The sequence below is a fragment of the Clinocottus analis genome, unplaced genomic scaffold (assembly GCF_023055335.1).
Source record: "Clinocottus analis isolate CAN_PGR_092001 unplaced genomic scaffold, fCliAna1.0.p SCAF_14, whole genome shotgun sequence".
Taxonomy (NCBI): Eukaryota; Metazoa; Chordata; class Actinopteri; order Perciformes; family Cottidae; genus Clinocottus; species Clinocottus analis.
This window is the reverse complement of record NW_027175865.1, coordinates 4,432,560-4,446,971: the sequence shown is the minus strand read 5'-3', so window position 1 is coordinate 4,446,971 and position 14,412 is coordinate 4,432,560. Positions and strand designations below refer to the sequence as shown.

Below are 14,412 nucleotides of genomic sequence, written 5' to 3'. Positions count from 1 at the left end.
ACACCGAGAGAGCGTTTATATTAATGAACACGCGTGTCAAATACACCCATAAAACACAATAAACATCAGACGCATCTTCTCTTCCTGCCAGAATTCAGCCTTACAAACAAATCCCGAGGGAGGAGAGGAGAGGAGCTCTGACTCTCTTTGGCTTTCCATGCAGGAGGAAAGGTAGCAGAGGAAAGGTAGGAGAGGAAAGGTAGGAGAGGAAAGGTAGCAGAGGAAAGGTAGCAGAGGAAAGGTAATACAGTAGAGGAAAGGTAGTAAAGGAAAGGTAGCAGAGGAAAGGTAGCAGAGGAAAGGTAGGAGAGGAAAGGTAGGAGAGGAAAGGTAGCAGAGGAAAGGTAGCAGAGGAAAGGTAGTAGAGGAAAGGTAGCAGAGGAAAGGTAGCAGAGGAAAGGTAGCAGAGGAAAGGTAGCAGAGGAAAGGTAGCAGAGGAAAGGTAGCAGAGGAAAGGTAACAGAGGAAAGGTAGCAGAGGAAAGGTAGGAGAGGAAAGGTAGTAGAGGAAAGGTAGCAGAGGAAAGGTAGCAGAGGAAAGGTAGCAGAAGAAAGGTAGTAGAGGAAAGGTAGGAGAGGAAAGGTAGTACAGTAGAGGAAAGGTAGTAAAGGAAAGGTAGTAATTTGACAACACAGTACTACGAGGGACAAATGAAAAGGAAGAATTTTCTGGGGAACAAATTGGGCATGTTGGACAAATAACACAAAAAAAAAGAAAAGTTGTTGTGAGGATGTCAGTTAACGGTGATTTATTGTGAATGTGAAATTGGCGTTTCACTTCAGCGTGAAAACTATCGGAGAGGAAAACGCTCAATCTGAGAGAAGGGGAGGGGGCGTACGGGGGACTGTCAGAAACCGTTGGCATTTTTGCCTGAATTTTTATTTTGTTAATTCAGTGCTCTAGAACTTGCTCATGTTCATGATCCAACAAGTCTTCATGGATGAAACACGGGTCTCTCTTTTTTTTTGGGGGGGGGGGGGGGGGGTGGATTCTCTTCTCCCAGTGCCAGCTCTGCCTCGCCATCTTGATCCTCGGCACAAACCGCCTTTACGAGATCTAATTCTGCACTGTTCAAAGCAGCATCTGGCTTCTCGTGGTGCTGCGCCAGAAAACGTGTGCTGGGAAGAAAAAACAGGAAGAAAAAAAAAAAAAACAGGAACAGTCTCGACAGCGAGAGGAACAAAAATGCACATAACAGTGCTGCTCTCGTGAGGTACGGAGTGAATGCAGGCGCCAAAACATGAGGGGGGGGAGAGAGAGAGAGAGAGAGAGAGAGAGAGAGAGAGAGAGAGAGAGAGAGAGAGAGAGAGAGAAGAAAAAAGTAAGGCGCTGGGAGTAAAAGTTGAAGTAGTTTAAGTGATTTGAGAATGGAGCTGTGGAGCGATAACTTGAAATCACTTGGGGCCGAACAGAAAGAGAGATAACAAAAAAAAAAAAATAGGGAGAGAAAATGCAATCACAGAGTTGCTTTTGGGACAGAAAGAGCATTTGGATCTTTGTTTTGTCTCGAGAGGACTCGACTATCGGCACAGGGAAGAGGCTGCGAGAGAGAGAGAGAGAGAGAGAGAGAGAGAGAGAGAGAGAGAGAGAGAGAGAGAGAGAGAGAGAGAGAATGTTATTATAGTAAAGTACCTCTGTGGTGGACAGCACCGTGTCTTCGTCCAGGCTGAGGACGGCGTCGGTCACGATGGTCTCGTAGGGCAAGAAGCGGCTGCTCATCACCTGCACGGGGACACGAAGGGTTAATGACGCCATTCAATATGAAAACATTGGATTCCCCTCTTCACACGGCATTAATTTGACATCATTTGGCCGCCTGGAACACATTAAAAACAGCCAGAGGGAGCAAGTGCAGATCTGAAAGTTCAAAAAAAAAAAAAAAAAGAAGGAAAAATAAATCTTCTTGTACACGATTTTTTATTTTTTCATGCATCGGCGTATTTTCTACAAACTAACAGTGCGGCTTCCACTGTTTCCATGGAAACATTAATAACTCCATCTCATCCTAAATTTGCAGGTTGTTTTGAGGGTTTTGTTCCAAGTACGACCTTTAAAAATAAATAAATAAATATATATATATATATATATATATATATATATATATATATATATATATATATATATATATATTAAATATATGTATTTTAACAGCCTGGAACGGATGCATTTTCAACAACAACCACTTTGATCCTCGCTCATCATTTTGAAATAAATCCGTCAGCCTTCCATTTTCTGCCACTTGTTCAGTTTCAGGTCGCGGGTTGGCAGCAGACCGGGCGAGGTAGCTCAGAAAAGCTTCTCCCTGGGCGCCTGGAGACGTTCCCAGGCAAGATGGGGTACTGGATGTAATTCCTTCTGGCATGTCCCGGGTCTCCCCTGGACCTCATCCCACTCGGATGTGCCCGACAAAAAAAAAAGAGGAAGAAAAAAACCCCAAAGAGAGTCAACAGGGAGGCGTCCGAAGAGCTGCACCCTGCAGGTCGACGCTCACACACCGATGGCCTTCAGAAGAGGTTTTGGGGTTCAGCATCTCGCCGGAGGACGCTCTGACGTGCTCACAGGATGAGCTGGGGATCTTCTGACTGAAAGCCCGAGAGCCACGGTGGAGCTGAAACCCCCCAAACCAACAAGCTGTGAACACAATCCTGGCCGTATCACGCTCGATGTGGAAATGACAAACATGGAGGAGACACGGAGCAGCACTGTCAATTACTTGGATTCCTGTCTGTGTTCACCTGACAAACGTTAAGTCCAGCTCGGTTTTCTTTTGGCCTGGACCGACTCCTGAGGGAAATACCTCTAAAATGCCATGTTCACTGACTCGCAGCTCACTCTTTCTGTCGTTCGGCGCCGGCAGGCGGCGAGCAGTCGCTTCATCGGGGGTCCAAAAAACGACACGGCGGGGAAGTGACGAGCGTGAAACCAAACGGTGAAATTGTGGGACGGAGAATCCAAAACGATGAGCTGAAAGACGCTAAACTGATAATAACTACTTGCTCACGAATCAGTCGTCCCCGCCCCCTCGCATTAAAAGACGTCATGACATCCATGTTACATATAACATGGATGTCATGACTCGGGGGGGTTCGTCCTCAGCCACTCTGAGGACGAACCCCCCGAGTCTTCCAGTCGCTGCCCCAACGCTCACGAGAGTTACATCAGATGCGCCGCTAGAGCTTCACCTTGAGGCACATTCTGAGAATAAAAAACTATTTTACGCTTTAACGTCTCCGGTAGACGCCGTATACATTTTTAATGACTCCTTGCAAATTCATGAGAGACAAAAAGCCATCCCATCAACAAACAGCAGCGCACAGAGGAGAAGAGAAAAGACAATATTCTACGCTTTACTGCCCCCCCCCCCCCCCCTCACACACACACACACACACACACACACACACACACACACACACACACACACACACACACACACACACACACATTGTTTTCAAAAGTGATGGAGTGCTGATACAAGTTTCCATTACGGCTGCAGGGTCGTCTTTCTCTTTTAAAATCAATAACAGCACATAAATGCAGCCAGACACATGCAGCCGGAGTCACGTGTCTCTCTCAATATGTATTTATATATATATATAGACGTATGTGGCACACATTTATTCCTCTAAAAAAAATGCACGTGTGTTTTTAACAGCAAATGAAACCAAAGTGTGTCATACTGTAACGGCCCTTGAATATTGACTGGAAGCGGAGCGCATGGTGGCCTGGTGGGTGGGTGGGTTCGTGGGTGGATGGACCAACATCTTGAGGATATTTAGACGGGAAGTCTTTTGGTCTGTCGCCGTGATGAAAAGCGCTCTGGATGAGAAAACAGCAGCTTCTCGCCGAGAGGAAGTCGCTCTAACTCAAACAACCTCCCACACGAGGGAGAAGTGGCTGGCGGCGCTTTAACGGACGGAGACGCACACCCAGACACACAGTGTACGAGTACACGCACTAACAGCCTGTTATTCTGGGATTCAACACGGGTCACGGAGGTCAGGCCATACTTGTTCTGTCAGGACAAAAAAAGGTCCATTACATTTACGTTCCACAGTAGTCAGCGTTGACCTCCTTCCTGGATAAACACCTGGCATTGTGTAGAACAGGTCTCCATCACTCTTACAGCCGAGGACCAAACAGCGAGAGCGTGACGTCACAGGCGGGTTAAAGCCCGGTATCCATTCCGGCGCCGCAACTAATGATTCCTCTTAATTATCGACCAACCTTTTAGTGTGGGAAAGCTCATGAAGTATTGAAAAAATGCCCAAGGCCACGTCTTCAGATTGCTTATTTAACGACAGTAGAAAAACCGAAAGGTTCAACCTGGAAGAGTATTCCTTTAAATAAACTTGTTTTTGTCGCGGTAGGTCGCCATCGATTCCCAAGCGGCGCGCATGGAGTGGTGGGTTTTCCGCCTGAGATGGGAGGCGTTACAGAGAAACACAGACCAGAGCGACGCCTACAGAGGATGAACCATAAGAAAACAAGTGCAAGAGAGATATAAATATACATATATATATGTATATTATAGCTATTGTTGAACAGAGAACGGGACGCAGATCTCTGAAGCTGCAGCTTTAAGCATCGGATCAAACGGCGAGAGTCGAATCACAAACGTGAGAGATTTAGTTTTCCTGACACACTTACGTTTCGGTACAGGATGGGAGGAAGCAGCTAATCCTTAGAAATTACACAAGTTCAAGCCCGATAAATGACAGATAAAGGATTAATTTGTTATTGTCTCACCACTAATCCGTCATCGGGGATGAAGAAAACATTGTCTGTTTTTTTTTTTGTGCCATCGCCGCTCGTAAGACTCCTGACACTGGTTTGGTTTGATTTCATTTACAAATGTTAGTAAAGAAAAGTTTGAACTTACATAGTTGTACATAAGATGTCTAACATTATAAATAGGCAACGTCATTTGGAATTTTTTTAAAATTTAATACTAAATTATCATGTTTTCTCCTGGAAGGCGCCGCCGGGTGCCGTCTCCTCCCTCGCTCCCCGACACCCCTCCAGAGGCAGCGGCGGAAAAAGTTTGGCTGACACTCATATTTCTAAGCGGCGCGCAGGAGCCGAGGTGTGTGAGTGGCAGTCGCATTTACAGAAGAAGAAAAGAGGAGAGAAAATGAGAGCACCTCCCTCTCATTTCCATCGTCAGCGCCACTGCTGCGATGTCCTGCGGGCAAATGGAGAGAAACAAAACAAGCGCCTCTGCGCTCCGTGTCTCCCACTCGTCTTTCCACAGAAGGCGCCAGGGAGAATACCAGCGAAGAAGAGGTGGAGAGAGAGAGAGAGAGAGAGAGAGAGAGAGAAGAAGACGGGACACAGGAGGGGAGAAAGTGACAAACAGAGGGGGGAAAAGGAGAGAGAGAGAGAGAGAGGATGAGAGGATGAGAGGCTGGTGTTTCCAAACCCCAGATGGTTTGTAATGTTAGAAGTGCGACATATTAGCCCGGGGCTTCCCGGTGCTCTCCAGGAATGTGAGCTCTTACAGCCGGAAATCTGCCTCCAGCGCTTCACCTCCTCTAAAGGACAGCGGCGCAGGAGGCAGGAGAGAGGACGAGCACCCGTTTGTGTAAACTATATCAACGCGCCGCTTTCTTTTGGACCACCGACAGACAGAGAGGGTGACGAAAGGAAGCAGGACGGGCGTTCTTCCATGTTCTTTTTGAACTTTGAACCAATCCCAAAACTGACATCGCTAACCCGTCACCCTTAAAGGAACGGCCAAGTAGTTTCATAAAACACAGTAGGTGTTTCAAACTATTGCTTAAGCTGGAGTGATTATAGCACATTCGTCGGGGACTATTTTCCATCGCGGATTGATACAAATTTGGTGCGTTGGTGAGAATTTGTGGCAGCAAGATGATTGAAAGTGACTCGATTGTGTATGATGATGATGATGATGATGATGATGAAGACAAGAAGAAGAGTACATTCACACAGGCCCTGACATTGCATGCGGTGTGTCGTGCTGTGTGCGGGTAAATACGCAGCTAGCTCTTGTGGCGTTTCCCTGGCAATAAATCCCAATAACGTGAGCAACAAACGTAGCCTGAGAGGTTTGTTTGTTTAGTCCGATTCTGACGAGTATTTGAAAAGATGTTTGAAAAATTGAAGTTCATACGGTGATAAATAGACGACCCGAGCCAAAAAGGCTTCTTGTTAACTCTCTTTAGACTCACTTCAGTAAACAGGCCGCGGCGGCGCCTTTTGCTGTAAAGTGTTTGTGATTTTGTGCGTTTTTTTACAGTCTGATGTTGCTTGTGTTTTATTGTTTGTCTCTACACCCTTACTATGATCCTATTTTAAAGAAATAAATTAATTCTATTCTTTTTCTGATCTTTTTCGCGACACTAAATCAAATGAACTCGGTTTCACGGAGCGGATCTTGTTGAACGGACTCTCACACAGAAGTTTAGTGTTGAGCTGCAAGAAGCAAGAGGACACAATATACTTTGAGGCAGAAGTCACAAACAGGCCGACGTAGTCTGAGGCCGGGAAGTTTATATATATATATATATATATATATTTATTTATATATTGAGGTCAGGTCCTCTATTTCGTCCCTGGGAATTTGGGGGTGTTTTGATAATATAGTGTTATACAAATTCTACACATATGTTCAAAATTTTAATATTTTAGGTCAACAATAAATTTAAATATCAAGGACGCAGCTTTTTTTATTTTCATCCTGCGAGCGTGGAGGCATCGAATGAGAAGTTAAGCCTTCATGTTCGGGAATAAAAAAATAGAGTCGAAATGTCGATCGAAGAAATAAAATATGGGACAACTACATCGTTTTAAAGATTAGGGAGGAAGAATGCATTGGAAGGAATTTGAACTCAGTGTGAACTCCTTCAATTTTCTACATTTCTGGCCACAGTCCCGGTGAGAGTATACAAAAAAAGAAAAAAGAAAAGAGGAGAAAGGAGAGGACGATGCAGTGATAGAGAAACAAAAGAAGAAGAAGATGAGAGGAAGAGGAAATTATGAAAGAGGGGAGGGGGGGGGGGTGAAGAAGAGAGGATGTGTAAGTGAGGGAGGGGATGAAAGAGAGAGGAGATAAGCAAGACAGTGGCAGGAAAAAAGGAAAAAGGGATGAAAAACTCTCTCTCTCTGTCACTTCCTGTGAAGGGTGGAGGAACACAGCTTGGCTCGCCACAGTCAACACTGAACCCGCCGCAACCACAACAAACCACAGGCTTCCTGGCACACACACACACACACACACACACACACACACACACACACACACACACACACACACACACACACACACACACACACACACACAGAGCACGCTAAGCCTGTTCTGCTCGCTTTTCACAGACACACAGCTACACACAGAGCCCTCCCGCTGTGATTGACAGCTTGGGAGAAACCACTCAGAACCACGCGGGGAGGTAAACCATAAACCGCCGGGTGACTGACACTGATGTGAGAACCACTTCCTCTGATTGGCAGGTGAAGTTAAGTCGAGTGGGGGCGGGCGGGGGGGCGTCGGATGAGTCCGATGTCTCGGAATACTGATGAGCGACCAGATCCTGTTTACTTTTCCTCCAGCGAAACAACCTCAAACATGAGCTCGGACATGGCACAAAGACACACACACACAAAAAAAAAACATGCAACGGCAAATAATCCACGTCAGCCCATTGGCTTTGACAAGCAGAGGTCGCGGGGAGGTCAAGAGAAACACAGCAACCTCTCCCAACAGGGCAGAGTCTTCAGCATAATCAGGTTGTCATAATAAAAGCCAGCGAGTCGCGCTCGTCTGGCTGGAGGCCGAATGCAGCACCTGTGTCTCGTGTGAGGTGTCAAGCGAAGGAACAGAGGTAGAAAACGAGATTTATCAAGACTGACGTGCGGAGAACACTATTTAATGCACTTTTCCTTTTCCTTGAGTCTGTTTTCCCCGTGTTCTTGAAAACATTTTGTGAAGTAATAATAGTTTTAGAGCCTAAACGCTGTCGTCGTTTCATATGATTGCAAAGTGAAAGAGGGTTTGTCCTTGTTAGTCAAACTAAACAAGCCTCATAAAAATATATGACACTGGACTCTGGGAAATTAAAATAGGCATTGGTTCCTGTTCTCATTTGCCGTTTGTTCTTTACTTGAATCATAACTGAATATCTAATTACCGACAAAAACAAGTCGCACTTGAGATGCAATGTGCGCTATAAATATCCACGATAAATAATGATAATCACTTTTTCCCTTTTAGGGACCATTTAATCTACACGTTGAGGAAACTATTCATAGTAGAATAAAAATAATCTTTAGTTACGCCCCTAATAAACAAATATAGATCTTGTAATTATGCCGTATAATTGGCTGCACGGATGTGAGGTGTGTGAGTTATTAAACAAATCAAAAATCATCCAACCTGAGCGCATAATCAAACCGACGCTGTATCTCATCTCCGTCATGTATTTTTATACTGCCTTGGTGCATCGCCGGATTAAAACATGGCTGTTCGCAACGAGCCGAATGATTGATGACGCAGACACCTTCACTCTCCACACTGCGCTTCCTCGGGTCCTGAATAAAGTTGCCGTGACAAAGTTGCGTCACACACTTAAGTCGTGGCAACCTCTGGTTGACCAGCAGGGGGCGACTCCACCGGTAGCAAAAAGAAGTCAGATTGTAAAGAAGTCTATGAGAAGATGACTCTTCTTCTCTACTCTACGCTTCCTATACAGCCTATGCTACTGGGTGCTACCCGCTAATCTTAGCTATGATGCTAACCGCGAAGAATTCATTCAAAGTTTCTTGATATCGACGCGTTCAAACTGCACAAAAATAATTTAAAAAAATGATGCAGAAATGGATACAGAGATTAGTTTCTACCGCTTTCTGGATGAATATTGCAACAGCTTATTTCTCCGGAGACATTTTGTCACTTTCTTCCGTGAATTTGATATTTAGTTCTGATTAAAGTCAAACATAAACAGCAATTCATTTATTCAAATGCACCCTGCAACTACGTACATGCACTTATCCATTATTGCCTCCTTATCTTCCCCAACAATATGCAACAGCCGTGCTCCTAACGACGCCATTGCTATTACTGGGCTTTAACTGAAACCGCACAAACTGTCCTTTAATGGAATCAGCGCGGCACAAATCAAAACTCATGGACTCCCAGACACTTGAAATGAAATGTGCCCGTGAAGAGGGAACATGAACAAGATGAGCTGCGGCGTTAGAAGTGACAGGGATCCGATCTCCGGGGGGGGATCTTTGGAGGACGAGTGTTCGGGCTCACCTTGTTCTCTCCCTCGATCACGATGACGGGCACTGAGGTGGCGGGCCAGCGGTGCTTTGCCGGCAGAGGCTTGTCACAGTTCCACAGGACGATGATCTGAAAACACAGAAGCGAGACGTCAGCGCCCGAAAAACAACTCCTTTGATGTGAAGACGTGACCTTTACGTGACCTTTCTGTGACCCTACCGGCCAGCAAAGGCCCCCCCCCCTTTACCCCGACACAGGCCGATTCAAGGGGTTAAAGAGCCGGACGAGCAACGAAGGGGAATAAAAAAGTCTACAATTAACGGCCCCGGAGTGGTCCGGACGACTCGGCCCGTCACACGCCGTCAGCTTCCATTCCTCGCGATGACGTGCCGCTGAACACACGCCTCCAGACCAGCACGCCGCCACACAACCAGATTACGCTTTTACATGAGGGACTCGTGTTTGATACGACTTGGTCACACAAAGGTCGGCCGACAGCGACGTGCGGACCTCGTCCATGTTTGATGAGAAACACACACACACACGCACACACAAACAGACACATTCACACACGCGACTCCAGTCTGAGCCGACACACGCACGTTTACTTTGCGGTATCTTCTTGTCATGCATCTTTAATTGCAACAAAACAGGGTTGTGTGAGAGTGATAACAGACTGGTCATCCTTTCAGCTTAATGGTCCGTCACATTACTGATGGTTTGTCCCAGTCTCATCTTATATAATACTCTAAGTGTGCAGTGACGTGGGCAGTCTAGTGTTCCTGCCGGATTTGATCTGAAGGAGACGAAGACGGATGGTAAATCAAATGGAACCTTCACAGCATTTCTTTACTTCAGGAAAACATTAGAAATAGCTGGTGAAAAATGTATTTCCAAAGATTTATTAGCTCGCCGGTTTTTTTTTTTCCTGAGCTTTGCCTGGAGCTGTAGCACCACCATCTGCCGTGCACTTTCACTCCCAGTTCCAGTTTCTGTTGTGCACACAGCTTTCAGGGGAAGGTCATGCTGCTCAACACCACGCTCCAAATTTCTGTATGCACTCTGGCTCTCAGCAGACTTATTTTATTCAGAACACAAAGAAAAACACGAGTGTGGTTTCTCGTACCGGCACAGGACTTCTGATCCATAAAATGTCGAGACACAAAGACAAACAATGGCCAAAGCACACAAACTTCATTTGAATGCATCCAAAACTAGGAAGTGGTTGGCCTGAACCTGCTGGCAACGAATGCCTGATTGGCGATAAGCAACGTGATAGGAAGTCATCATCAGCATCCCGTCGTGTTCGGTTGCTGTGAGTCAGCTAACATCTGAAATGTCCTTGAACAAATGAATCCATCCCGGTTCCACAGCAGAGCTGTAGCCGACACTGCGCTCAGACGTCCCCGACCACGAGCGTTTCCCTGCAGGGATCAATAAAGTGTCACATGATTCTGACATTAACCGCGTCGCGCCCATACGCCCTCGACGGGACCGGCCAAATTATGAGCTGGGAGCCATTTGGATGTCTGACTTGAGGTGTTTGCCTCGCGACGATGCTGCAGCTGTGTGGAAATATATATATATATCTATATATATATAAACGACACCGGTCCTGAAGAGAGAGATGACGGACAGCTGTTTGATGAACGGGCACAAACGATCGCGTCATGGCACGCCAGTACAGTTAAGAAGGAAAAGAAATGAAGGAAAACAGGCTCAGATTCATGAAGCTGATTCAGGGGCGTACTATTACAACAGGTACAGTCTGGATCACACACACACACACACACACACACACACACACACACAGGGGGCTCTGTTCCTTGATTAGAAAGACAGATGGTGTCTCTGTCAGCCCACCGGCCCTCTCAGGGTGCCGATGGTGCGCATGTCGCATGTGCGCCAGCGTGTGTGTCTGTGTGTGTGTGTGTGTGTGTGTGTGTGTGTGTGTGTATGCTGGAGGAGGAGCGGTGAAGACGCCGTGGATCGGCGGCGCGGGTGGAATGATCGCTTCCCCTCGCGCAAAAAATAATAAGATGCACGTGCGACGCAGCGGGAGGCCCGCTGTGTCAGAGCGCGCCTCAAAAGCTTTCTTGCATCCAATTTAGCCTCCTCCGCCCCCTGAGCTCTTTCATTCTCCCCCCCCCACCATTCATTTATTTATATCACTCTCCTCAGCAACCTCTCTCTCTCTCTCTCTCTCTGTCCTCTTTTCTGTCCGTCGAGAGAGTGGAAGAAACCCCCTCAGCCTCTCTCCCCGACTCTCTACTCTCTACTCTCGAGTGCACAGCCCCGAAAGAGCGCAAACAAGCAGCGCCCACCGTGAAGACGAAGACGGAGGCGAGGTCGCTCATTCTTGACCTTGAAGCGGCGATGAACGAATCCATCTGCACCCGAGCTCTCCTTATTTGCCTGCTGTGGAGCGATTGACCAGTTCTTTTTTTTTAATCAAGAAAAAACTGTCGAGATCAATAACTTTGTTCAGTTATGGGCGTCATTTTATTCCAGCAACGTTCTTGTGAGGCTGCTGGCGTTTGGTCGACGCTCAGAGGGGAACTCCATCAGTTACAAGTCAGTTCAGTCACGAGGTGAACTACTTTTTTTATTTTTGAACTGAGAAAATAAACCAAAGTAAAACGATGAAATAATCATGAGTGATGTCATCGTAGTGGAGCGCGAACATGAGGCAGAAAGTTACGAAACAAAAAGCGCAGGATTTGAAAGACGTGCACATTTATCATGCAGGAACGGTCCGACAAAAATATTCTACTGCGTTGCATTATGGGAAACGTAGGATTCAGTCTCACTTTAGCATTTGAGAAAGTCAGCTGCTGAAAATAACCCGGACGACATCATAGTGATGTCAGGAAGGAAAGGTCTATCAAATATATTCTGCTGAAATGCATTATGGGAAATGTCTGATCCACTGTCCCTTTAACATTTGAGAGACTTCTTTTTTGCCTCATGCAGAAAGCGACACAACAAATGAAATGAGTTCTAAACCCATTGATGTCTGGGGTTCGCCAGAGATTCAACAAGTGGTCGAGAGCCAAAACATCCTGTTATGACAGGCCACGAATTGTTGGGCGATACACATGCTTCAAATGTCTTAACAGAAGATGAAGAGGAACGATCAGTCGGTGGCACGAGGCCCGTGATGTTCATGTCGCACAAAACAAGACATGCAACAACGTGGTTTCTTTTCTGTGGCAAATGTCATCAAAACATTCTGAATAATAACCGGCCGTACGCTCAGGGATGTGAGGAGCGTCGACCCGGCACGCCAACACACACACACACACACACACACACACACACACACACACACACACACACACAACATACCAGCATCCTGCCTACGCAAACACACACATTCACATTGTATATATTCCGTCGCCGGAACAATCGCACCTCCCTGTTGCGCAACACACAATCGCAGACCCACACGCCTCTCACACGGAAACTCGTACCGCCCACGCAGAACACAAACCTGCTTACTCATGCACCGGCCAAACAAACAAAGACACACGCGCGCGCGCATGCACACGCACGCACACGCACTCAGACACACACGCGCACTCACCCACACGAAAGAAAAAACAGCCATCGGGGAGCAAATTCCATTTCATTTCCCGTGCTGGTAAGGAGCGAGCAGGGGAATCAATACATGGCGTCTCCAGCTGTGCTGAAGGGGGTTTCGCTGCCATGGAGACAGATGTAGCACTGCTACAAATTGCTGCTCTAATTCAATCCGCCTGAGTTAACACACACACACACACACACACACACACACACAAACACACACAGGGATGGAAGATGAACACCGTTGTTTCTCTGGTTGGAAAATGCGTTCACAATATGAGACGCTTAATGCGGCGCGATTTTTGGGAGTCTCAAGGTGGAGAAAAGAGGAGGACTCTGCAGTCCCACACACACACACACACACACACACACACACACACGCACACACATAATAAATAAGTCCATTACCTGTGCACAGTACTGGGACTTGGCCACAGCTACCAGGAGCTTGAGGATGGGCTGGGACTGGGACACCAGGGGCGAGACGGCGTGGATGACCGCCGTGAACTTGGGGTAGGGTTTGATACCTGAAACGCAACAGAAAGACGGTCACTCTCCAATGCAGCGACACAAATCCATAAACAACAAGGCCCCGGGCCGGGCCGAGCCGGGCCGGGCCGAGCGTCGGCGAGCCGGCTGCCAGCCGGCTGCCAGCGACCACCCGGGCCGAGCCGGGCCGTGCGGCGGCGAGCCGGCCGCCAGACGCCAGGCGTCATTTTCAGGCCTCGGAAGAGAAGAAAGCCGACGGAGAACTGAAGGCTCTCATTTACAAACGCCGCGCATATATATATATATATATATATATATATTCAGTTAAAGATCTTCCTTGAAACGAGCCTGTCAGCGGTTCACAAAAATATTGATGATATAATTGCACGGGATGTGCGTTTTTTTTTCAAGCCCGTCTTAAAATATTCAATGACGCTAATGTGTTTTGAAAATGCCAAAATCTCCTTGATCGCTGGGTATTTCATTTTGGAAACTCTTCAGCTGTGTCTGGAGCTCACTGAGCGCACAACTAAGTGCTGATGCGGCTTTAAATTCAGCCCGACTTGATGCCGGAGGAGGGTAATCGAGGCTGAAAATGAGCAGGAAGTAAGATATTGAGAAAGACGGATCATAGAGGACGTTCAACTTTTCCTAATTTAAATCTAATCTAACCCGAACCAACAAAGCGTGGCGCGGAGGAGACGCCATTAGAGGAGTCTCCTCTCTCTCGCCACCGAGCAACTTTTCATGAGGAGGGATGTGCGCACTCTTTAAAAACTCGGGAAACTCTCCGCGTGACTCCTGATGGGAAAAGTTTTCGAGTGCGCAGAGTTTTTTCAACCCCTGAGATGTGAATTTGTAACAAGCTCATAAACAGACTTCCATGAAACATTGAACAAAACCTGCAGCCGAATTACTGTCGTGCAGCTTATTTTAAATTTTGGATGCGCATGCTGTTTTCTGTCCTCGGCACACGATCCTCAGGGGCTGCTTTTGTCATCGCATCCTGTATCAGCTCATTACGCGGCTCACACGCTAAAGATTCGCAGCGACACAAAAGGCCCTTAAACACTCTCAATGATTATGGCCAAAAG

At 46.8% G+C, this 14,412-nt stretch overlaps 1 protein-coding gene across 1 annotated transcript in view; it reads right to left on the bottom strand.

The window, feature by feature from the left end:
- Nucleotides 1-14,412, bottom strand: part of ext1b (exostosin glycosyltransferase 1b) — a 105,095-nt gene that overhangs the window by 7,739 nt on the left and 82,944 nt on the right. The window contains exons 6-8 of the mRNA XM_068575199.1: nucleotides 13,238-13,356; nucleotides 9,278-9,373; nucleotides 1,633-1,722 (exon numbers count right to left, since the gene is read on the bottom strand). Of these exons, the coding sequence (XP_068431300.1) occupies nucleotides 1,633-1,722; nucleotides 9,278-9,373; nucleotides 13,238-13,356 (305 nt within the window). The remainder of the gene's footprint in view (nucleotides 1-1,632; nucleotides 1,723-9,277; nucleotides 9,374-13,237; nucleotides 13,357-14,412) is intronic.